Source organism: Gracilinanus agilis, chromosome 2 (genome assembly GCF_016433145.1).
Source record: "Gracilinanus agilis isolate LMUSP501 chromosome 2, AgileGrace, whole genome shotgun sequence".
Taxonomy (NCBI): Eukaryota; Metazoa; Chordata; class Mammalia; order Didelphimorphia; family Didelphidae; genus Gracilinanus; species Gracilinanus agilis.
This window is the reverse complement of record NC_058131.1, coordinates 605,192,249-605,217,303: the sequence shown is the minus strand read 5'-3', so window position 1 is coordinate 605,217,303 and position 25,055 is coordinate 605,192,249. Positions and strand designations below refer to the sequence as shown.

The window sequence follows — 25,055 nt, the reverse complement described above, 5'->3', positions numbered from 1 at the left end:
GCTTATAGATATGTTTGGTCCCAGAGGAAAGCCCTAAGCAGAGGTGTCAAAATCATGGCCCTAGCCTTGAGTATGGCCTATACCAGTTATAACACAATTGGGAAATAGTTAACAAAATAAATAAAAATGACAACACAAGACAGATAGATAATACTAATTTGTAAATTTTTAAGTCAGCGTGAGGCCTGCTGGCAGGGATCTTTGAATTTGAGTTTGACGCCACTGAATCTTTTCCTTGTTGAGCCTACATATACAGATCATACAGAATCCTAGAACAAACAAAATATGGCATCTGAAGCAGAGTGGATAAAGAGGAAGACTGAAATCCATCACAGAAACCAAGACCGGTTGTTTGTCTGGTAATGGGGTTAAGGGGTGGAAATGACTGGTGCTTGATCATTGGCCTGACCTGAGTAATGTTTCTACTTCAAAAGGGTATTTTTAATCATTTGACAATTGATAGAAGCCATTCTAGAGGTCCATGAGAATACTTGGGACTAAAATTAGAGAAAATGTGAGGCAGTGGAGTGAACAAATCTGGGTTCTAGACCCCAGCTCTGCCACTAACTAGCTGAGAGGACTTCACCTCTCTGGATCTGTTTTTTATTTTTTTATTTTATCATTTATAAAATGAGGGGATTTGGATTAGATGATCTTTATAGTTCTTCCTAGATATAAAATTGGATGCTTCCTATTATACAAAGTCATTCAGTAGTTTCACAGAGCGCTTCCCTCTTGAATATCCCAGGCCACGAGAAAGCTAAGGCACCAATTTAGGAAGCCTAAAGCACCATGTCATGGGGTCACTAGTGGTGAATTTTAGATTCCTGACCTTCAGGGCTCTAGTCAGTTGCTGACTTTGGGCAAACTCAAGGTTATTCTTTACTCCAGATGCTCAGCCCATACCCAGCGACCTTTCCTGTGGTACAGAGAGCCAGACTAGAATTCTCCACTAATATGAGTAAATACTAGGGATAAGGGATTACACTCTAAAAATAATTATCTCCTGTGGAGCATGGGATGAAAATTCTCATTTTAAAGTACCAGTACCGGGCTGACCTGAATGACTGGTCGTCGAGGGGCTTTTGTGGTGGCCATTGATGCTCTTCTCCCCATCTACCATTGATTTCAGAAAACAGATATCACATCATTATACCCATTTCACGCTACTGCAACTCTACCTATTGGTCCTTGGAAATAAAAAGAAATTTTTAAAAAGTGCCCTTAGGATCAGGGCTTGTTTTCACACGTCCAGCACCCTTGGGCTCCTCCTTATTAGAGAACATGTATGATTAGTGGGGTAGATTGTCCCATCGATATAAGCTTTAAGAATAATTTCAAAGCTCCTCTTGTAATTTCCCATTTGGATTGGGGTTCCCTGCATTAGGTAGAGACTAAAACTGACCTTTGAGGTCAGGGTGATCCAGAATCTCCTTTCTATGCCACCACATCCCAAACCAAAAAATAACAAAACAAAACAAAAAAACAACCTCTATGAGGCACAGAGAGGAAGAGAGGGAGAGCACATCGTGTAAAAACGTGCAAGAAGGCCACAGTACGACTGCGGTTGTCCCTCGGAGAACTTAGTGTATCCAGCATTAATCAGCATCTTCCAAGGAGCCGCAGTGCCTTGCCTCGCCAGATGGGCAGCACCAAGAGTTTCTGTTCCCAGTGGCCGCCTTGGTCCAGGCGTGATGAGACACGGCTATCCCATGCAGCTCCCGAACGGGCCGCATCCCTGGAGGGCCGGGAGAGCCAGCTTGTCCCCTCCTCGGTAGGGTCAGTAGTAAAAAGTCCACTCAGGTAGTGATAACAGCAGGATCACGAACACGGACAGCAGGCTGGCTTCACAGCCTCTTCTTCTTCACCACAGGGATGGGCACCACTTCAAAGACTTTCGCTTTGTCTTCTGCAGTGTTCAAAGTAACCCATGTTGGGCGGAAGCTGCCTTTGAAACCCACAAAAGCCATTTTTTCTGAAAGGCAATAAATTGGTCGTGAGCAGAGGTGCTGTCTCCTCACAGGCACAGCCCCTTCTCTACACTCTCCGAGGCTGAATCCCGAGCCACCAATTTAAAGGTCCAACTTGGACTTCATCAAGCCCAGACTTTGGGGTATTTTGCTGACTTCTTTCTCTCTAACCCTTCTGTACCTCTTCAGGCCCTGCTGGTCATACCTAGCCTTTTTTTTTATATGGAAAAAAAAATATATATATATGCATATTTATCTTACTCTGTCCTTACAAGACTCTTTTGTGCTTTCTAGAGTTAATGTCTTTCCTTCGGAAGCACAAAACGATTCTATATCCTAAGATTCATTTACTGGAGCATCTGTGAATGCTTTGCTGATGAACAAATTCAGTTTTAAAGAAGTGACATCTGCATTGTCATAGAACAAATCCGACAGTTAGCTGTATCCTGACCCTTTATGACTGGAAGAGTGGTATAGTGGGAAGAGAAAAATGATCTGGATTTGAATCCTAGTTCACACACTTTTACTAACTAAGCGACCTGGGGTTCAACCATTTCAGCTTCATGAGCTTCAGTTTCCTTATCTGTTAAAATGAGTTGATAGTATTTAATTTGGTTCTTATAAAACTATGAAATAACCCTCAGTAAACCATGAAATATTATATAAGTAAATATATTACATGATTGATAATCTATTTGTGAGCTCTAAGTTTCCTTATGACTCTAAAATTCATTTGTGTTCTTTGATGGTTTGCACAGGCATCTTTAGGAAATGCCTTTCCTTTCATGAAGCTAAGGCAGGGGGCAATTATCAGAGCCCCCCAGGGAACCATTTTTAGGGACCCATTTTCTTCTCTAAGCATTTTATCACCTTTCCTTAATCGTTTTGGTTTTAAAGTTTTTTTTATTTTTAACAAGAATTGCATCTTTCTTTTTCTTTTTCTTTTTTTTTATCAATTCTTGCCTTCCACCTTAGAGTTGATAAAAATGTTGATTGGTTCAAGGCAGAAGAGGCAAGGGGTAGGCAAGTGGGATTAAAGGATTTGACCATGGTAACACAGCTAGGAAGTGGCTGAGGCCAGATTTGAACTCAGGAACTCCCTTTTCTAGGTCCAGTAGCTGCCCTTGGATTTTTTTTAATGCATTGTTGCCAAACTAAAAGACTGTAAGAGACTAAAAGAATCTCATAGGTAGAGGGAGCATCTTGTGGATTCTTTGCAATTTTTCTTGTGGTTAGATAATAATAATAATAATGATGATGATGATGATGATGATGATGATGATGATGATGATAGTTTAAATTGCCATAGAAGCATATGTTTTTGTAAAGTTTATCCCTCACAACAATCCAATGATGAAAATGGTATAAGGATTATCACTCTCATTTTATAGAGGAGCAAATTAAAGCCATGAGAGATTAAGTTTTATGTCCAGTATTGCATAAGTGAGATTCAAACCTAGGACTCTTGTCACTGCATTCCCCTTTCTGGATTCCCATTTACTCTATTTTGTACTCAATGGTAACCTGATTAGCATTTGATAATTATGAAGACAATGATGTCTCTGATATGGAGTGCCATTTTATTATTATGTCAACTGGACAACAAGGGAAGAATGTGTTACTCATTGGCCAGTTTTGACAATAAGAAACTGAGGCAGAATAAGTGGAATTCACTGTGTAAGTAGGTCTTTCCTTTATCATAGGTCTATTTGGTAAGTGAGTAAATAAATCTAGGGTTTTCTTTATGAGCCTGGCCTTAAGTTAAAAGAGAGAGTGTGTGTGTGTATGTGTGTGTGTGTGTGTGTGTGTGTGTGTGTGTGTGTGTGTGTTGTTAAAAACCCAAATCAAATTGGTTACCTTTTAATCTAAGATTGTTGTCTGCTCCCATCTTTTCTAGGATTCTGGTCCACTGGCCTCTGGAAACATATCTTCCCTTTGATGCTATCAGCACTATGGAACTAAGAGGGGAAAAAATGAGTTAGCTGAGAATAATCTTCCTATTATTTTTTTTAGAATAAAAATCAGATAAATTGGCATGTGTAGTCGAGAATTGGGAAAGGGAAGGAAGAAGGCACAACCAAGATAAAAGCTTAATGTTCTATGGGACCTGCTTCAGATCTCAAGAGGGACCACCTTGAAGTAAAGCGATGGACTCACAATTTGTTTTCCATTTGAATCCCATAAAGCTCCCTCACTCATTGGGAACAAGACTAATCAATGGACTTCACCAAAACAGGACTTCATTCAGCCCCTACCCTTTTCTGGGCTCTTTTTCTCAAGTTAAACTCTACTCACATGTAGCACACAGATTGTAAAACTGATGATTTTAAGGTTGTATCTTATGATCCCGTCACTGAACCACAGTCTCAAATTCCAAGTATCTGCTGGATAGTGCCACTTGGATGCCCCACTGACATTTCAAATTCAATGCCTCTAGAACTTAATTCATTTCTTCCATACTCCAAACTTGTCCCTCCACTTAATTTCTTTCTATCTGTTGATGGCACCACATCTTTCCCATTTACCAGAGTCCTGTTGATTTTACATAAGTAACATTCCTTATATCTCCTCATTACTATATCTACTAATACTACCCTTGTTCAGACCTTCATTACTTCTTACCTAGACTTGTAAAATAGCCCCCTAACTGTTTTCCCTGTTTTCACATTTTCTCTTCAGAAATTGGCCCTTTATATCATTGCAAACACATAAGTCCAATCATATCAGTTGCCCACCAAAGAATTTCAGTGATTTTCCATTACCTACACAACAAACTTTTTACATTGGCATTCAAAACACTCAATGGTCTGGCTTATGTCTCTCTTTCTAGCCTGTTTTCTCTCTGTTCCTCTCCATTCCTTCTACTCTCCAGCCAAATTAACTCATAATTCCTCCCTGATCCCATTCTGTCTTCTCCTGCCTCTGTGTATTCATGTGTGTTTGCATAAATTATATTCCACACTTCCTCTGATCCCCGACTACCAAAATCTTTCCTGCTTTAAAGCCCAGCTCAGGTGCGATCTCTGCTATCAGTAGAGACCTTCTATGCTCCTCTAGCTGGAGAAGGATGTTCTCTTCCACATTCTTCTGTATCTCTCTATTTCCACAAACTTTTCTGATTTTGATTTATATTCTTTTCATTTCTGTACATATATTTCATCCCCGCCTCCCACCCCATACACAATAGACTGTAAGTTCTTGAGAGATTATGTGCTTTTCCATCTTTGCCCCCTTAGCACCAGGATGATACCTTGCAGAGAGTTAAGTACTTAGTAATGTTTGTAGGGCTGTTAACATTGAAATGGTAATGTCATTATATTAAGTGTATATCTGTCCTGATAAGATTTTATATACTTGTTCATATCATTACTTCCTGGCTCTGATGCCTCAGGGAAAATAAGTCTTTCCATATGGTTGGCATCCTTCTATGTGAGTGAGGCTGCCTGGGTGAGACAAATGCTTCCCTCCATTGTATTTTTCTTTCAATCCAAACTTCACACAACCAGAAAAATGAAGCTTCTTAAAAACATTACTTTCTTCACATCACTCAAAACTTCAAAGAACTTCCATTGCGTTACAGGATCAAGTTCAAAGTCCTTAATTTGACATTCAAGGCTCTTCTTAATTGAGTCTAATTTGCTTTTCCAAATTCATATCCTGTTATTTCCTCCATAGAAATCTTTTTCTCCTCTGTTATTAGCACTTTCACTGTCCTAGGATCTATTATACATTTATTTCTAAATCTTTGCTCACATCATCCCACTGCCTAGAATCATCACTTTTTCCCTACAATCCTTTCTTTCCTCTTTGCTCATCTTAGTCTCATTTAGCTTTCAAGGCTCAGTTATAGGCTCATCTCCTTGGAGGAACCTTCTGAGATCATCTCAGAGATCTCTTCTTTCTCTGAGCTTGTATTTGTTGGTGCCACAAAAAAATTATATATGTGTACACACACATATATATATATATATAATACACACATATCCATCCATCCATCCATCCATTTATTTATTTGTTTGTTTGTTTGTTTATTCATTCATTTATTCATTCATTCATTCATTCATTTATTATCTATCTATCTATCTATCTATCTATCTATCTATCTATCTATCTATCTGTTTGCTTGTTTATTTATTTATTTGTAGAATGGGTTTATGTGTATTTCCCATCAAGTATATTGTAGGTTTTTTGAAGTCAAGAGGTGTCTTAGGCAACTTGGTATTCCTCAGTTACTAGCATGGTATTGTGAATGTAGTAGGTACTCAACTATTATCTGATGAGCAGTCAGAATTGAGGTGGTTCAAATTTCCATTCAAACTCTTCAGGGGTTAAGCAATCCAGATTGATGGATAAATGAATGAAAATTCAACATCCACTTCATCTAGCTAGCCTCAGATCATGCTTCATATCTTTTCCAGTCATCCACCAAGAAATTAGCATCTACCAGTGCAAGTATCTTGCTGTGTGCCCCACATTATTTTGCTCTTCCCCTCACAGCCTCCACTTGTAAACCAATGTTTCCATTGCTATTAGAAAGGGTGTGTACTCTTTGGGGTACAAACCCAACAATGGTATGACTGGATCAAAGGGCAGGCATTCTTTTATAGCCCTTTGAGCATAGTTCCAAATTGCCATCCAGAATGGTTGGATCAGTTCACAACTCCACCAGCAATGCATTAATGTCCCAATTTGGCCACATCCTCCAACATTCATTGCTCTCCCCTTCTCTCATTTTAACCAATCTGCTAGGTGTGAGGTGATACCTCAGAGTTGTTTTGATTTGCATTTCTCTGATTATTAGAGATTTAGAGCACTTTCTCATGTGCTTATTGATAGTTTTGATTTCTTTATCTGAAAATTGCCTATTCATGTCCCTTGCCCATTTATCAATTGGGGAATGGCTTGATTTTTTTATACAATTGATTTAACTCCGTATATTTGAGTAATTAGACCCCTGTCAGAGTTTTTTGTTATAAAGATTTTTTCTCAATTTGTTGTTTACCTTCTAATTTTGGTTGCATTGTTTTTTGTTTGTACAAAAGCTTTTTAACTGGAAAATGAGGGTATGCCCTTCGATTGGGGAATGGCTTAACAAATTGTGGTATATGCTGGTGATGGAATACTATTATGCTCAAAGGAATAATAAACTGGAGGAATTCCATGTGAACTGGAAAGACCTCCAGGAATTGATGCAGAGCGAAAGGAGCAGAGCCAGAACATTGTATACAGAGACTGATACACTGTGGTAAAATAGAATGTAATGGACTTCTGTACCAGCAGCAATGCAATGACCCAGGACAATTCTGAGGGACTTATGGTAAAGAACGCTACCCACATTTAGAGGAAGAACTGCAGGAGTGGAAACACAGAAGAAAAACAACTGCTTGAACACATGGGTTGAGGCGGACATGATTGGGGATGTAGACTCGAAATTACCACACCAATGCAACTATCAATAATATGGAAATAGGTCTTGATCAATGACACATATTAAAACCAGTGGAAATGTGCATTGGCCATGGGTAGGGGGAGTGCGGGGGGTGAAGGGGAAAGTAAGAGCATGAATCATGTGACCATGTTAACTTTTCAAAAAATAAAAATTATTAAATGAAAAAAAAAAACACAAAAAGCAACAACAACAAAAAAAGAATGTCCACGACAGCCATACTCATTCTTTCTTTCTTCATCAGGCTTTGCTCGTGATTCCTCAGAATTTTTTCATCACTTTTAATTCCCATTTATATGTTGTCAATCCTCCATTTGAATATAAGCTCCTTAAGGGTAGGGACTATCTTTCTTCTTGCTTATATTTTTAATAAACATATAATAAATGCTTATTGCTTTAAAAAAAAAAGAAAGGGTGTGACAATTGGGTGCTCTCTGGCTACACTCACTGACCCCAAGACTAGAATTCCCAAATCAAAACTCTCTTCCCTGCCTGTCACTCCCCTAATGTATTACTTCTTCCTAATATTGAGTATATCAAAGTAGGTAGAAAACTCATCTCAAAGCCAGGAAGATCTGGGTTCAAGTTCTGCCTTTGATACACACTAGCTGTGTAACCCTGCGTAAGTCACATGGTAACCTATATAACTTTCTTTTTCTTCATTCCTTCCTTTCTTTCTCTCTTTTTCTCTCTCCTTCCTTCCTTCCTTCCTTCCTTCCTTCCTTCCTTCCTTCCTTCCTTCCTTCCTTCCTTCACCTTCTGTCTTAGTAGCAATTCCAAGACAGAAAAGCAGTAAGGGCTAGGCAATTGGGGGTTAAATGACTTGCCCACAGTCACACAGCTAGGAATTATCTGAGGTCAGAGTGGAACCTAGGGCCTCCAAAATCCAAGCCTGGTTCTTATACACTATACTGCCTAGCTGCCCTTCCTAGGTAACTTCTAAGACCATATATTGCAGAGAGAGTGCCAACCTGCCCTGGCAGGAGTTTCTTCACCTGGGAAGTCATGGATTCAGTGCCTATCCTATCTTTATCTCCTTACTAGAATGTAAGATCTTTGAGTGTTGGGAATGGTCTCATTTTAAAATCTGTATCCCCACTACCTGGCACAGAGCTTAATAAAAGCTGATTCATGCATTCATACAACTCTCTACTTGCCATTATCAAAATAATAGACTTAAATCTAGATAATGGAATGCTAGAATACCTCATGTGAATTAAATAAGCTCCCTCATAAGGCCTTGTTAGCATGGTGGAGGGTGGGGGGACTATATCCCTATTCCTTATCCTAGATTCTCTATAAAGATTTTTACTTGATTTTCCTGTCTCCTTCTAGGATCCTAGAGTTGGAAAGGAGCTTAGGGATAGATCCTTATTAAAATACAATACTTTCATCTAACAGATGGAGAAACTGGGGCCCATTAATCAAATTGCCCCCAAATTCAAATAGGTACTAACTAACAGAACTGGCATTTGAACCCTGGGCCTTCCAGTATTCTTTCCTATGTATGGTGGTGCTGAATGTGAATGGGCTGTGGGTCAAGATTTAGAGACGAAGTCCAATACCCCCAAACGCTCAAAATTTTTATTTATATCTTTCCTGTAGTCAGTGGTCAAAGTTCATTCTGCTCTGCTAGCTAGCTTTCACTTACTAGTTTTCTGACTTCCTTTGGGCAAGTCTTTTTTTTTAAACCCTTACTTTCTCTCTTAATAACAAATCTAAGATAGGAAGGGCAAGGGCTATGCAAAATTGGCTTAAGTGACTTGTCCAGGGTCACACAGCTAGGAAGTATATATGTTCAAATCTGAATCTAGGTCTTCCTGGCTCCAGACCCAGGACTCTATCTGTGTGCCACTTAGCTGCCCTCTTTGGACAAGCCTTAAAATTCAAAGTTTTCTCGTATATAAAATGAGGATAATAATATTTATATTTTCTGCCTCCGTGTAGTGAGGATAAACTGAAATAATGTATGCAAAGTACTTTGAAATTCATAAATTGCCAAATAAATGCCAGGGATTATAGCTAGCAACTATTTGTACATTTACTGTTACAATTACTACTATTGTCTTCCAAGTCAATGTTACTGAAACTCATGGTCAAATCTCTCCCTTAGGAAAAAGGAACCAAAAAAAGGGCATTGGAAAGAAACATTTCCAAGGCTTAAAAAGAGGGGTTTGGGGCCAGATTTTCTTAGAAGAGCTGAGATAAAGAGTAGGAACAAGGGATAAAGACATCCTGAGCTATTCTAGTTGGTACCACCCTGGTGAGGCTAGAGTTACCTTAAGGATAAAAGCTCTTTTTTTTTCTAACTCACTCATTTCTATGTGTGTGTGTGTGTGTGTGTGTGTGTGTGTGTGTGTGTGTGTGTGTGTGTGTGTTTTCTTAATTTTCTTAGAAGAATCCTTTGGAAAAAATCCAATCTTCTTCTGGCTCAACCAAGGGTGAACCCAAGTCCACTCATACCTAGGCTGAGAAAGCTGGGGAGATGGATTCCAGGACCCCCCAAGGCTGGCCATGGTTATATCACTGGCCATCTTAGTTGTTTGGAAGGAAGACGGTGAGTTAGTTCTTAACAAGGTGATAACTCGGGAGAGGGACAGCTACACAGTCAGGTTTCTCTGTCAAAGATGCTCTGCCCAAACGCACTGTTAACCACTTACTTCACAGAGGGATGGGCATAAGGTTTCCCTTAGCTCTCTCTGTACCATACATGGTATGTTAATACATGTTGAACATGGGCTGAGGGCAGAAACTCAAGTTCTGTATCTCCTAACTTCTCTCTGAAGTGCAGAGGGTTAGGGCTAAGTATGGATTATACTGGATGGTCTGTGAAACTTCTTCCAACTCAGAGAATCTGAGATTAGAATTGCCATTCTGAATACAGAGAAACCAAGGCACAGAAAACCTAAGGAGTAAGGAACAAGTATGTTGGTACATTATAACTGCAGAGTTCCTTGTGATTGCTCAATAGTAATTTTGGATTTGGGTTGTTATTCCTGAGAAGGATTTCCTTATACACTAATATACCAGAAAGACATAGCTTCAAAAAAAAAAAAAAAAAAAAAAAAAAGGAAGAGGAGGAGAAGGAGGAAGAGGAGGGGGGGGGAAAAAAAGACATTTCTTTTATTAAAAAAAAAACCAAGTCTTTCTGTTCAGGGAAGCTTCTAAAAGCACCAATAACAGCTACATATTCCAGATGGAGATGGGAAATTTGCATAATTTCACTTTGGTTAGATTATAGGACCAGGGGTCTAGGTCTAGTCTAGGAAGACAGTAATGTTCTTTTCTCTTCCCTCTCTTTCCTACCATTTCTTCCCTCCACCCTTAAAACCAACCACTAGAGTGGATACTTCCTCTTCCTATTTGCTTGACATTTGCCTGCCCCATAAAAATGGCATCTTTCCATTCCTCTGCTCCATTTCAGTGTGTACATAGCCAGTGGCCAGGAAGAAAGCAGAGGACCCTGGGAAGGTGCCAGAGTAAGGCAAAAGAGATGGGAGGAGTGCTGCCCTGGAGGGGCCAAGGGGTGGGGAACAATTGTCTTATGGTTTCCCAGATCCAAACGATTTGGCAAAGAGGATAAAGGATGGGAACGGAAGGGTGTAAAATGGGGTGCTTGTGTGATCAAAACACCCACTTTGCCAGCACTGAGTCTCATATATAATCACAGGATAGAGAACTTTCTCATTCTGAGACCTTTGGCCTCACAGACACTTCTTTCAAGAGTAGACTTCCCTTCTCCTTTTTTTTTTTTAATGGTAAGAAGTTCTACTGATTCTCATCTGAAACCTCATGAAAGATAATAATAATAATAATAGCTCACATTTTTTATAGTGCTGATGATGTGCCAGGCACTGCACTAAATGCCAGCCTAGTTGTTGTTGTCTGGGGGAGGTAAGGGTTTGGGGACAGTATATTGCTTGTTTTGACTTCATAGTCATTTATCCCAATAATATCTAGGATTTGTGTTTTATTCTTAATTCAGGATTCACAGTTTCAGGACAATCTGTTAAAACTGAGTGGATCCCAACGTATGGAATCAGACATAGGACATAACTTAGTTTAATATTTAATGGAGGCTTTTTTAAAGCACAAGTTTAACCAAGTGACTCCTCTGCTCAAAAATCTATAGTGGCTCCCTATTGTCCTCAGGATAAAGCACAAACTCCTTTGCATTTCAAATCCTTCACAGTCTGATTCCAGCTTATTTTTAGCACACTAATTCTATACTAGCCCTCCCCATCACACTTCAGTCATAATACCACTTTAATCTTAAATGGCATTTTAGAGCCTATCTTTCTTTTTTTTTTTTCCCTCTGTGGCCTTTTCACCCTGGAATATCTGTCTACCACAATGGTTCCCTTTTCCCAATGGCAAATTTTTTCCAGGGCCTCCATTTTGGGGAGGGGCCAAGCATGGAAATTTCTGACTTTCTGGCTTCTGCCACCATGATATCTCAGCTCCCGGAAGTAGCTGGAACTTTCTTCAGAACACGGAGCCTCCTCACTCTAGAACAGTGATGGTGAACCTATGGTATGGGTGCCAAAGATGGCATACAGAGTGCTCTCTGTGGGCACGTGGCCGCAACCCCCACCCCCAAGAGTTTATTACTAGAAAGGCAGAGGGACTTGGGTGGGGCCGCTCCCCTCCCCCTCTCCACTGGACCTGACAACATTTTTTCACATCCTGCACCCCTCTGCCCAGCAGCCCAATGGGAGCACATAGGAGGTAAGGTGGGTGGCTCATAGGTGACAGAGCTGGAGGGGAGCAGAGCGCTCGGGCCACTTCTCTCCTCCTCTCTACACTCACCAAGGACATTACTTACTTCACCCATGGGAGCACTTCCTCCCTCCCCATGTGGGGTGGGGCTGGGGAGGTGCACCCAGGATGTGGGGGGGAGGGGCACAGCACCCAGTCTCTGGGGATGGGTGAGCATGGCACTTGGTTAGGGGCGGGGGTAGCATGGGGGCATGGCCCGGCACTCTGTCTCTAAAAGGTTCACCATCACTGCTTTAGAGCATCTATCTAACTCTATAGCCTCCTCTCCCTGGAATAGTCCTTTACCATTTAGGTGCCTCGCTTTCATTGTTGAGTTTCTCCTATTTTGGAGGGGGGGGGTCCCAGACCAGGGAAACTTTATTTCCCTCCTGGCTCTGCTTCCAACTTTCTGACTTTGACAGCATGTTGCAGGGTACCTTTCACAAGGCTGTCAGTTCCTGTTTTCTAGTGTTATCTTCCCTTATTGAATGTAAGCTCTTTGAAGGCAGGTACCATTTTTCTTTACGCTCAGATTTGTATCACCATTGCTTAAAATAGTTCCTGGCAAGCAGTCGGCGCTTAATATATGGCTGTTGCTTTGCCTGTCTTCATCATTTTTTCGTACTGACGATCCCATTTCCCTGGAATGCTTGCCTTCTCCATCCCTTGGAACCCTTCCTCTCTTTAAGGCTTTGATCAGCCCCATCCCCTTCAGGGATCCTTCTTAGTCACTAGTGTCCCTCCCCCTTCCAATGCATGTGCCTTTATTCTGTTATATTGAGCATGTACTTATCTGCCAATATGTCGTATCCCCTTAATAGAAAGAAAGATCTTTAGGGGGCAAGACTGTTTCATTTTTGCTGTTTGCCAAGTGCCCACCCCAGCATCTGAGACCTGGCAGGTGCTTAAATGCCTACTGATTGACCGATGTTCATTCAAAGTAAGTGGCCCATTTTGCCACAGGCTTAACTGCATTTAGAGTTTCTGAAGCCAAACTGTGGTTTAAAAGTAAAGATAAAAGTTCAGGGTACAAACTGGTATCCAAGTCAGGCTGTGGAAGCCTCCTACTTTTGGATTCTGGTGAATAGTTTGGTGATAGAGGAGGAGGAGGAAGAAGAGGAGTAGGAGGAGGAGGAGAAGGAGGAGGAGGAGGAGGAGGAGAAAGAATAATCTCTCTGGTTCTCTGAGTCATATTCTAGAGCCATGGGGGAGGCTTTACAATATTAAGTACAATCCAAGAAATAGATGAAATGCAAGAAGCAGCCCACTCAGACTTACTTGTCTGGCAAAGCATCCACATAATTGTGGATCTGTGCTGGAATTCCTTGCAGAATGGTGTTCCTGAAGGTAACACGACCCAAAATTTTCCCATAGTTCCCATCAATCACGATCATTTGGATGCCATCTTCAGAGATAGAGAACTTTTTACCATCAACCTGCAGACCAAAGACAATAAAACATATTGGCTGCAGAGTTGTGACAATTGAAGCCCGTAATTTCACTTGCAGGAGATTGCTTCTATATGGATTTGTGTCACCTGGGGATTGGCCCAGAATGTATGAAATCTTACAGGGTCACTTCAAAGGCAGTTTGTTCTTTTAGTCTCTATTTATGCCACCCTGAACATATCTAATTTTGTCTGATTTGGCAAGCTAAGCAGGGCTGGGCCTGATAAGTAATTTGATGGGAGACTGCCTGGGAACATTGGGTACCATAATTATGGGTTGGCCTAGATGGCCTGTGAGGTTACCCTCAGCTTTGAAATTCTGTGAATCTATTTTGAACTGATCTCTGAGACTAGCTTTATAACCATGCATAAGCCACTTCCCTTTTCTTAGGCACAATTCCTTATCTGTAATATGGGGCTAATAATAACAGAATTACCTGTCTGGCAGGGTTTTTGTGAGTTTCAAAGGAGATTAGATAGAAGGAAGGAAGAAAGGAAGAAAGGAAGGAAAGAGAAAGAAAGAAAGAAAGAAAGAAAGAAGGAAGGAAGGAAGGAAGGAAGGAAGGAAGGAAGGAAGGAAGGAAGGAAGGAAGGAAGGAAAAAAGGAAGGAAGGAAGGAAGAAAAAAGAAAGAGAACTTTTCAAACTTTGAAGTAATAGATACACATTAGTTATTTATTCTTATTTTTTAAAAAATCCCTTACCTTCTATTTTAGATTCAAGTACCTAGTAACTACTTATTAGTTCCAAGGCAGAAGAATGGTAAGGGCTAGGCAACTGAGGTTAAGTGACTTTCCCAGGGTCACACAGCTAGAAAATATCTTAGGCCAGATTTGAACCCAGATTCCCCCTGACTCCAAGACTGGTTCTCTTTCCACTGAGTCACCTTGGTGCCCCTATTATCCTTATTTTTGTAACATCATTCTTACTAACTTTTTCAATGGCATTCAAATAGAAACAGTCCTGTGACAAGTTACTATCTTGCTATCATAATAATAACTAGCATTTATGTAGTGCCCTAAGGTTTGCAAAGTACTCTTCAAATGATTTCATTTTATCCTTATGACAAACCTGGGAATTAAGTGCTATTATTATTCTAATTTTATAGATGAGGAAACTAAGGTGGAGGTTAAATGACATGCTCAGGGTCACAAAGCTAAAAAGTATCTGAAGTTGCATTTGAGTCTTCTTGACTTCAATGCTAAATCCACAGCCAAACATAGTTTATATTTAATGTTCTGGAGACTAATGAACTGGGAGAGAAATTGACTGCTTTTTTCAATTGCATAAAAGCACAAGGATTAGACTAATCTTTTGTAGGTCCATTAAAAATATTTTTGGCTCAATTACAATAACATGACAGTGACAGGATATGACATGCCCTTCTTTTGAACTTTTACTAGGTCTATATTTTTTAAGAGCTTTTCATTCCATGTAGTTTGGAGATGTTTACTATTGACTGTAATAACACCAACCAAGAAGTAACCATTTCTTTTTGGATCATTGTTATGTTGAAGAGACTATGGACAATAATTTTTTTTTATGATAGTGTCCCCAGTTCCAATAAAATTTATTTGATGAATTCTTAAGGCTAATTTTAGGTCTGTTTTTTGTCATAGTCATTTATCCCCTGTTAAATAAGAACAAATTTATTGTTATGATGCTATTGTTATAAATATGATGACATGATTATATTGATGTAGAAAACTCAGAGTGCTGAATTTAGAGAAGGAGAAATAGGTTTGAATCTTGGCTCTGTCACTCTGTTACTTTCTTTTTGACACTGAGCAAATCACTTAACCCTTCTGTGCTTTAGTTTTTTCTGTAAAATGAGCTTCAGTTCACACTGTAAAATCCACAAAATGAGGGGCTTGGACTGGATGACTTTTTTTATTAAACCCTTACCTTCTGTCTTAGAAGTAACACTAAATATTGATTCTAAGGCAGTAGAGCACTAAGGGCTAGGCAATAGAGATTAAGTGATTTGTCCAGGGTTACAAAGTTAGGAAGTATCTAAGGCCACATTTGAACCCAATTTCCAGGCCTTGTTCTCAGACTACTGAGTCACAAAGCTGCCCCACTGGATGATCTTTAAGATTCCTTCCATCTATGATCCTCTCTATTATTCATTAATTTTTGTCATTATTCAGTCATTTTCAGTCGTGTCCAGCTCTTTGTGACTCCATTTGGGGTTTTCTTGGCAAAGATGCTGGAGTGGTTTGCCATTTCTCCAGTTCATTTTATGGATGAAGAAATTGAAGGGAAAAAAAGTTAAGTGACTTGTCTAGGGTCATATAGCAAATAATTTCTGTCTGAGACCAGATTTGGACTCAGGAAGATAGGTCTTCCTGACTCCAGGCCCAACTCTCCATACACTGTGCCAGTGCCACCCAGCTGACCCCATTAAATTTATTAGTTATATAGAGTTAATCAGAGCAGTTAGAAGAGTCACTTACTTCAATGTAGGCAAAGTCATTCAGAAGATGAAAGAATCTGCTTTTAGAGGTTTCTATCTTTACCTCCAGGAAGTGGTCCTTTGTTTTCTAGGGGAAAAAAAAAAGAAATACAACAAAACTATGTATAACTGTTAGGTGGTAGGTCCCATTCTCTGGAATTCTGTGCTTTGATATAAGTTCTGTTAAACTTTCCAGTGGCAAGAGAAAACATACACATAATAATTAAAATGACTTTACAGACTTGCTAATGAACAAATGACACACTGAATTTATCTCATCTGTTCCTTACCAGCTGAGCACCAAGAAGCTTCTTTGGCATTGGTACATCCACCACAGCTTTCTCAGTATACTTTGGGTATGCTCTGGCTTCACAGTCACTGATCCCAGAGTGCTTTGGGATTAGTGCTTTAATCTTGATTCTCTCACAGCCTTTCAAGGAGCAGAAGGCAAACTTCTCCCTCTCATTCTGCGCTTTCAGTTTCAGGAAAAGCAGCCTACAGAAAATGAAGATGATTGGACATTTTACATCAGCATTCAGATGCTGGAAAGCACAGACTTTACTTACATCTGGATAAGTCTGATTTGGATCCAATTCATTTACATAATTCAAAAAAGATTGATTACCCTCCCAAACATCATCACTTTCTATCTTCTCTGAAATCTTCATAGCTAGGACAATCTAGTGCAATCCTAGTGGGAACACGCTTACCCACTGTTTGTCTCTGATAATGCTCCAGTTCCAATATAGTTTATTTGATGAATTTTCAAGGCTATTTCAGGATTTTGTAGAGTTATTGTTCAGTTGTTCAGTAATGCCTGATTCTTTGTGACCCTGTGGATCTTACTAGCCATGGAGTTTTCTTGGAAAAGATCCTGGAATGGTTTGCCATTTCCTTCTACAGTTGGTTAAGACAAATAGGGACTAAGTGATTTGCTCAGAGTTGTGCTTGCAAGCATCCAGGCCTGGAGCTCTATCTACTGAGCCACCTAGCTGCCTCTTGTATTCTTTATATAGGGATTAGTCATATGTCAATATAGGAACAATAGCAAGTTGATTGTCATGATTATAATGATGTGTAGGCTGGTGATTTCACTGACCTGAACTGAACCAATTGAAGTTAGTGGATTACCCAGTAACAGCAGAATTTCATCACTTAATCTCTCCTATGAAAAGCAGTATACCTCAGAAACTCCCTAGCTGTATGATCTCTGGGCAAATTGTTTAGCCCTGATTAACTAGTCCTTGGCATTCTTCTGTCTTAGAATTAATAGTAATATAGAAGGTAAGGGAGAGAAGAAAGAAAGGAAGAAAGGAAAAAAGAGAGAGAAAGAAAGAGAAAAAAGAAAGAAAAAAGAGAAAGAAAGAAAGGAAGGAAGGAAAGAAGGAAGGAAGGAAGGAAAATAGACAGACAATATAGCATAGTTGACTGAGAGGCAGGAATTGCCTTAGAGGCAAGAAGAGCTTGGTTTAAGCCCCAAATTTGACACATATTGACAACCTGGGCGAGTAGCTTCACCTTGTTGTTCCTCTAAGACTGTAAGTTACTTTATAAGTTATAAGGTCCCAATCCATTCTGGATACTGAACAAGAGCGTGCTGGCAAATGTTTAAGAACCAGCTCTTCAAAACTGTGTGACAGTTTTAGTTTAGTTTTAGTTTGTTTTAGTTTAACTGGCATTATTAATATTTACTCCATCATACTTTTGAGTCTATACAATCAACAAAACAATAAATCAAGACCTGATTCATAGCATCTGAGATTTACAAAGTATTTATCAATCATAGTGAAAATTTAGCGATTGGCTCTCCCAAACCAGTAAGAGCTGGCTTCAGCACATTCCTGAATGATAGAGTGAAGACCCTTTGAACTTTAAGTTTCGATGATTTCACAAGAATATTCTTTCAGTAACTTCAACAAATGCTTTAAGAAATGTACTTTCTGGAAGTTTTCAAACACACCCATATTTCTGATGTTCTGTCCTGTTCCCAAATTACCTGTTAACATTGAGACTGAATGTTTTTCTGAAGGAAACGATATCAAGGCAGGAAATAAAGGGAAGAATGTTATTAAGGAAAAGGTAGACCCTACGGGCATTCGACTTAACATTTTCATACTTTGTTTATTATTCACTCTCAATATGGAGCCAAATGACATCAGAACTTTTAATGGTATTGGTGAAGTTCATGCTGGATTCAGCAGTCATAAATGTGTGCTATGTGGACGGGATGGTAGGTAGCATTCCATGCTATTTATCCAACTAATTGATGTTCCTACAACATAAAACAGGTGGGGCTGGTTTTCTCTAGCTTCACTCCAGGAAACCTTCTAGAAACTCCCCTGGTACAATTGGGAGATATTTGAAAAAATGACAATGCTTTTATTTTCTCTAGTGCAGCTACTTGTGGTGACAGAAAAGGATCATCCTGACCTGAAGTTATAGAAACCAGTTATTTTCTTGAAAAAAAAAAAAGAAAGAAAAGAAAAGACAGAAAGTACCAGGATTGAGGAACCAAAAATCCAATTACTTGGTTTCCCATGCATGACTCCAAGGAATCACAAACATGGTTAAAACTATAAGCAAGATTTCCTTTCTCTATGCATAGGAAAGGGCTATGATTAAAGTAGGTTAGGTTGTTTTCTAAAAGGATCAAGAAATCCCAATCAGAACTCTACTCTTTCACTAGAGACCCTGAGTGTTCCCAAATGTTCTGATGTGATTAGGGAGATGATTATCACATATCACTTGAGGAAGGACCAAATACATGGCAGTGATTAGGTATACTCCAGAATAGACCGTATTCTTGGGACTGGAGAGGTAAGGTTAACGTTGGGAGGAGAAAAAGCATAAACTGAAAATTTTAAGTTGGGTTCATACCAGTTTATGCAATGCAATTGGACACAATTCAATTTAACTCAAGTCAATAAGCCTTTTTTTAAAGTGTCTCTTATTTGCCCAGCATTTTGCTAGGTGTTGAGGATATAAAGAAAAACAATCTAGTCCCTGCCCTTAGGGAGGCTTCTTTCTACTGGTTGAGCAGAAATGCCAAGTTGCCAGGCACAGGTTCAGAACCAAGGGAATTGATATAAAACTTGGAAGTCAAATGATGACAAGTATCAGGGAGATGTCTATTTGTATGACTCAACAAGATTCCCCAAAGTTTATCTATTTTTGTTGTAGTTGCTTGTGTTTTCTACTCAGGCATCAGTGAGATCATGGGTTGGGGATGTGCCATACTTCTTTTTGACTCAGCCATCCCCACACTAATTCGTATGCACATACACTGAGACACATTAACAATTTCTTTTGCCCTGAGGTTGACCAGTACCACTAAACCATATCCAGATTTGATGAAGGAAGGACTGACTCTTAGGGCAGCTAGGTGGCACAGTTCAAATATGGATTCAGACACTTTCTAGGTGTGTGCCTCTGAGCAGGTGACTCTACCTGTTTGACTCATTTTCTTCATCTGTAAAATGAGTTGGAGAAGGAAATAGCAAACCACTCCAATATCTTTTCCAAGAAAACCCCAAATGGGGTCACAAGGAGTTGGACATGACTGAACAACCACTAAATCTTAGGTAAGGATTTAGGGAAAGGATCATGGGATCATAGTTCGAGAGCTGGAAGGAACCTCAGAGACCCCTTCAGTTTAAAGTTGAGAAAATTGAGGTCTAGGGAAGGTCACTTGACTTGCACAGGTTCACAGGGGTAGTAACTTTTGGAGGCAAGATTTGAATCTAGGTCCTCTAACTCCAAAATTAGTGGCAAAGAAATAGAATATTAAAAGGGAGGGAAAAAACAGATGAAAGAGAGAACAGGGGGAGGAAGGGAAGAAAAGAAAGAGAGGGAGAAGGAGAGAGGAGGGAAAGTGCATATGGTGGTGATTCAAAATTTCCCAGTCCTTTAAAAGAGGGCAGTGCCCCTGAATGTGGTAGTTACATGACTATAACCACTACTTCCGAGGAGGCTAAAGCTGGTAGATCACTTGAGCTGAAGAGTTCTGAGCTACAGTAGGACTAATGACCATCAGGGGTCGACTCCAAGTCTAACATCAATATGGTAAGCCCTCAGGAGGAAGGGAGCAACAGGCTGCCTAAGGAGGGGTACATCAGCCCAGGTCAGAGCTGGTGAAAGCCCCTGTGTGGATCAGCAGTGGGATCAGGCCATGAGTAGCTACTGTACCTACAGTCTGAGTGAGACAGGGAGACTGAGTCTCAAAAAAAGGGGGAGAACAGCCTTCTTCCTTCTATTCCCTCATTCCACTAGTGAAGCTAGCTATCATCAGACCTAGCAGGAACTTAAAACACAGAAAGTATAATTATGTCTTTAATCCCTATAGGGAGCTTATGAATATGTTATAGAGATGTTAACCAATGGGCTGGCCACTTTTTTCTAGGATTCTCTTACACATCACCTGATTAGGTCAAAAATAGTTGAATATAACAATAACAAAAATGGTGATGATGATATTTGTCTCTCCCCTCCTCTATCTATTCCTTCTTCTCTCCCTCTCTTACTCTTTTTGCCCCTTCTTGTTTCCTCTCTTTCACACAGTTACACACACTTCCTTTCCCTTCATTCCCTTCCTGACTTTCTATTTCTCCCTTTCCTTTCCTCCCTTCTTTTTTTCTATTATTTGGGCAGGACATGCTTCAGTTTATGCATCCATAAATGGAGGAAGTTAGTGAAGGTGATCTCCAAGGTTCCTTCTAGGTCAAATATTTTGGACCACATATAACCACAAATAGTAATCCTGTATTTTAAGATGTGTATTGGTCTAGGGCAGTGATGGTGAACTTTTTAGAGATGGAGTGCTGGGCCCCACCCCTACCCTATCCCCCCAGACCAAATGTCCTGCCTGCTCCCAGAGACCCTGTGCCATGCCCCCCTCCTACTGAGTGCCAGGCACACCACACTCGCCCCTTACCCCATACTGGGGAGGAATAAAGCACTCCCATTTGGCTGCTGGGTAGAGGGGTGGGTGAAGTGAGGAATGTCTTCAGCAAGTACAGAGAGGGAGAGGGGAGAATCCCAAGCACTTTGCTCCCCCATAGCTCTGCCACCTGTGAGCTTCCCACCTTACCCCCTGTGCCCTCCCATTGGGCTGCTGAGCAGAGAGGTGGGGAATGTGAAAAATGTCATTAGGCATGGTAGAGAGGGGAAGGGATCAAGACCTCTGCCTTTCTAGTAACAAACTCTAGAGGGTGGAGGGGAGGGTAGTCTCTTGCCAATAGAGAGTGCTCTGCATGCCATCTTTGGCACCCATGCCATAGATTCACCATCACTGTTCTAGGGTATATTATCTCTCCTAATTAGAATGTGAACTCCTTGACAGAAATGTCAGAAGGAACCACTGGACTTTTCTAATTGTATTGCTAGTACCTAAACAGCATTTGGCATATAGTAAGCATTTAATAGATGCTTTTTTCATTCCATTTTATGTATACCATAACTATACTTCTTCATTACACATTAATGGTCCATTTGTCCAAAGATCACTGATTTGTCACCACCAAGAATTTGGATGTTAAGTGTGTTTTTCTAAGGTCTCTTAGGAGACAATAATTCACAAAATATGTGTGCTGAAACTCATACATGTTGCTTCATAGGCAGGTCGCTCCAGTAGATATGCTCAAGCCTATTTTCTCTTACAACCTCCAGAACTCTAACATGTTTAATAATTAATTTTATGTAGTTCCTAACAGCAAATTAAAGAGAAGCACCTAACTTGGAACAGGTACACAAAGAACAGTAAGAAGTGACAACTGATGCCTTGACAAAATTGGAATGGACAAAATTAGATAAACAGACACATGAACTCAAAATCCATTATTCTGGGGCTATTTGACATACAGGTAAATAGTCTTGAATAAATTAATAATTCCTGAAAATATCACCATATTTTATCAGACTATGATTGTCAATGTTCATAACATCTCTGTCATCAAAGAAGGAGGGAGGCATATAGCATATTCTAGCATGATTTCTATAAAAATAACTGAAATTAAAAAGAAATTTTTTTCATTTATGGAGATATTAGTTATCTAGCAAATGTACATTTGTGGAATAGATGATTTCTTAATGTGGTTGTAGAAATGAGTTAACGCTATGTATACATATTTTAGCTTGACATCTCTTCTAGCCTAACAATTAAAACCTATTACTAGCTTTTTAATCTTAATTTCCCTTCAATCAGAGAGTTATTTCCATACATCAAAGATCTATTAAGTCAATCTATATCTTAGCTAATAAGTCTTAGAAAGTCATCTAAGAGGGTCATCTATGTGGATAGGGTACCAGGCCTGGAGTTGGGAAGACCTGAGTTCTAATCTGACTTCAGACACTTTCTAACTGTGTGACCCTGGGCAAGTCACTTAACCTCCATTGCCTAGCCCTTACCACCAGAACTGATTCTAAGACAGAAAGTAAGGTTTAAAAAAGAAAGAAGAAAAAAATCACCTAAGACTCACAGTTAAATAACTTGCCCATGATTGCCTAGTGATGGAGGTAGGATTTCAACCCAAGTCTTCCCGACTCTAAGACTAGTATTGTATCCACCCCTGCCTTAGATTTTTCAATATTTATCATATAAAGAGCACATTATGCTCTCATTCACATTAGTGAATTCCCACAGATGTAAAGAAGAAAACAAAACTCTAAAGTACAAGAAAAAATACTTTTGTATTTCAAAAGATTTAAAATAGATGGCAGGAGCCTCATTTTGTCCTTATTACTGTTATAGACATTGCAACTCTTAAACTTTATTCCAATTTAACCCATTTCCTCTAGATCAAGCTTTTTATTTCATTTTTATCCCTTTTGGGGGTCACTGGTCAGTAAGGAGGGACTCATCAGTGATAGCCAAAAATGAAAGGTTGGTCCAGCTATCCAATATGTAAGTCAATTTCCGTTTTACTATCCCCAGGAACCCAAAGAACTATGGTTGACATCATCATATGTACAACCAAAGACGGTCTGCATTTTTTTACCCTGTGTCTTCATCCCAGTAGTAGTGACCAGGATAACTCTGTTCCAGTTTTTCCATCTGCATGGTCCTCACAAAGGTGCCTGTCTTAGAGGTTCGCTTCAAGAGGCGATTATGGACATCTGAGAGAATGGAAAAAGTTGTACCTCTAGGATAGCAAAATCCAACTCTGATCCAGTCACCCCTGAAGTAGAAAGAAGGGTTCAAATTAGAATCATGTGATTTAGCTTCCTGGATAGCCTTAAAAAACCATTCTAACTACAGAGATTATGGATAATATATAAGGTGACTCAAATATCTCAAGTGAAGGTTTAAACTACTAAAGGTCAAGCTTAAAACCTCGTTAAGACTTTTGGGATGCCCTGTGTAAATTATCAGTAGTGCAAACATACAAAAAAGATAGCAAAGACACATGTTCTAATCAGCTCTGCTAGCTACCTACTCAGTAAATCAGCTGTCTCTTCTAGACCATGAGAGGCAAAGCAATATATGTGGTGGTGCTTGGGCAAAATTATAAGCCAAGTCAAATAATTCACTATGAAATGAAATTTTGGTCTTGGCTGATTTAAAAATATAATTTGCACTTGGCAATGAATCCATCTAAGATGATTCACAAATGAGCATATTGGACGTGACCAGCCAAACTGCAAAAAAGGCATGAGTGATGAAAAAGATAAAAGACTCAAAAACAAAGTGAGCTAATCCCAGAGCAAGAAAGAGGGGCAACAGATGAACATTCCAAGAATTGAAATGTCAAAATGCCTAGAAGGCCTTCAGTACATTGGGTAAATCCTTCATAAGAGATTTATGGAAGGACATGGGCAAGTAAGGCAGAAGGTAAGAGGGTTGGTTATAATTTACACTGATGGAAGAACTGCTGAAACCCCAGATCCATCAAAATGATGACTGAACCTAAGAGTATTTAAGGTTCTCCCACAACTACCCAATGATCACCAAATGATCACCTTTCATTGACTAGCTCATGGAGGAGAGAAGCCCAAACAGGGATGCATAAGGGGATTCAGCTCTCAGTAAAATTTGGTAAGATTGTCACAGTCATTAACTTGGTCTTTAAAGACTTTAAAGGCTCACTACTAGCTTAAATCCAAAGGACCAGGGTTGACTTACTTATTAAAGTTGATGAGCCAGATGGTAAGTTCTGCAGGGGCTGTCTGGTTCCAGTGGATGGTATAGCCCTTCTTCAGAGTGATGACTGGTTGGTACTGCTGGTAATGAGTGCTTTTTGTTAAAGCCCCCTCTAGGTGGAGAGGATGGTCATGGTAGTCATTTTTGATGATTTTCATTCCCAGATTATGCGTCTTATAGGCCTGGATATAGATCTTTTTTTTTAAAAATACACAAAAAATCAAACACACAAGAGAACTTGTTAGGATAACTCTAAAAGCTTCTGGTTATCATCTACATATATTCTTTGCTTTCAATCAAGCTTTCTCTTAGAAACTCAACTCCTTCAGGCTTTGGGCAAAAGGTCAAATCTGAGGTATCTGCTCTCACTTTTGAAAGTAACCAAAGCTTTTTCTGGTTTACAGGATGGCTGTGATGTGCCATCCATCTTCAACCTTGTGTATCCTGGAGAACAGATTACTCAGTTGAGGAGCCATCATCGAGACGCCAGGAGTCTGTTAAATATTCGATGTATATGTTTTGAAAAAGGGAGTCAGGCTCCTTTTAAAATTCCATTTGCCTTTGCCCCAGAGTGGGCTCACCTGAATTCCTCAGCCTAATCATGATTTAGGTCATTAGCATCCAAATAGCATGTCTGGACATCCTATAAAGTGGTCTTCAAGAGGAATAACTGAGAGTAAAGCTCAGTTATTAGACTCTTAAGAAAGAAAGTTCAAGAGACAATGAAAAAATCAGGAGGGTCATGGAACAAAATCTTTTTTGCATTTGGACAAAGGGGATGTGCATGCCCAATAGACAATACCACATGTAGTATAAATGTACATGACATCATTTTGTTGTTGTTGT

At 39.7% G+C, this 25,055-nt stretch overlaps 1 protein-coding gene across 1 annotated transcript in view; it reads right to left on the bottom strand.

Moving 5' to 3' along the window:
- Nucleotides 1-1,847: 1,847 nt before the first annotated feature.
- The window catches only part of LOC123236214 (cell migration inducing hyaluronidase 1), a 116,469-nt gene continuing 93,261 nt past the window's right edge, over nt 1,848-25,055 (bottom strand). The window contains exons 22-28 of the mRNA XM_044662509.1: nt 24,192-24,403; nt 23,068-23,247; nt 16,366-16,570; nt 16,077-16,163; nt 13,453-13,610; nt 3,828-3,928; nt 1,848-1,975 (exon numbers count right to left, since the gene is read on the bottom strand). Coding sequence (XP_044518444.1) covers nt 1,848-1,975; nt 3,828-3,928; nt 13,453-13,610; nt 16,077-16,163; nt 16,366-16,570; nt 23,068-23,247; nt 24,192-24,403 — 1,071 coding nt within the window. The remainder of the gene's footprint in view (nt 1,976-3,827; nt 3,929-13,452; nt 13,611-16,076; nt 16,164-16,365; nt 16,571-23,067; nt 23,248-24,191; nt 24,404-25,055) is intronic.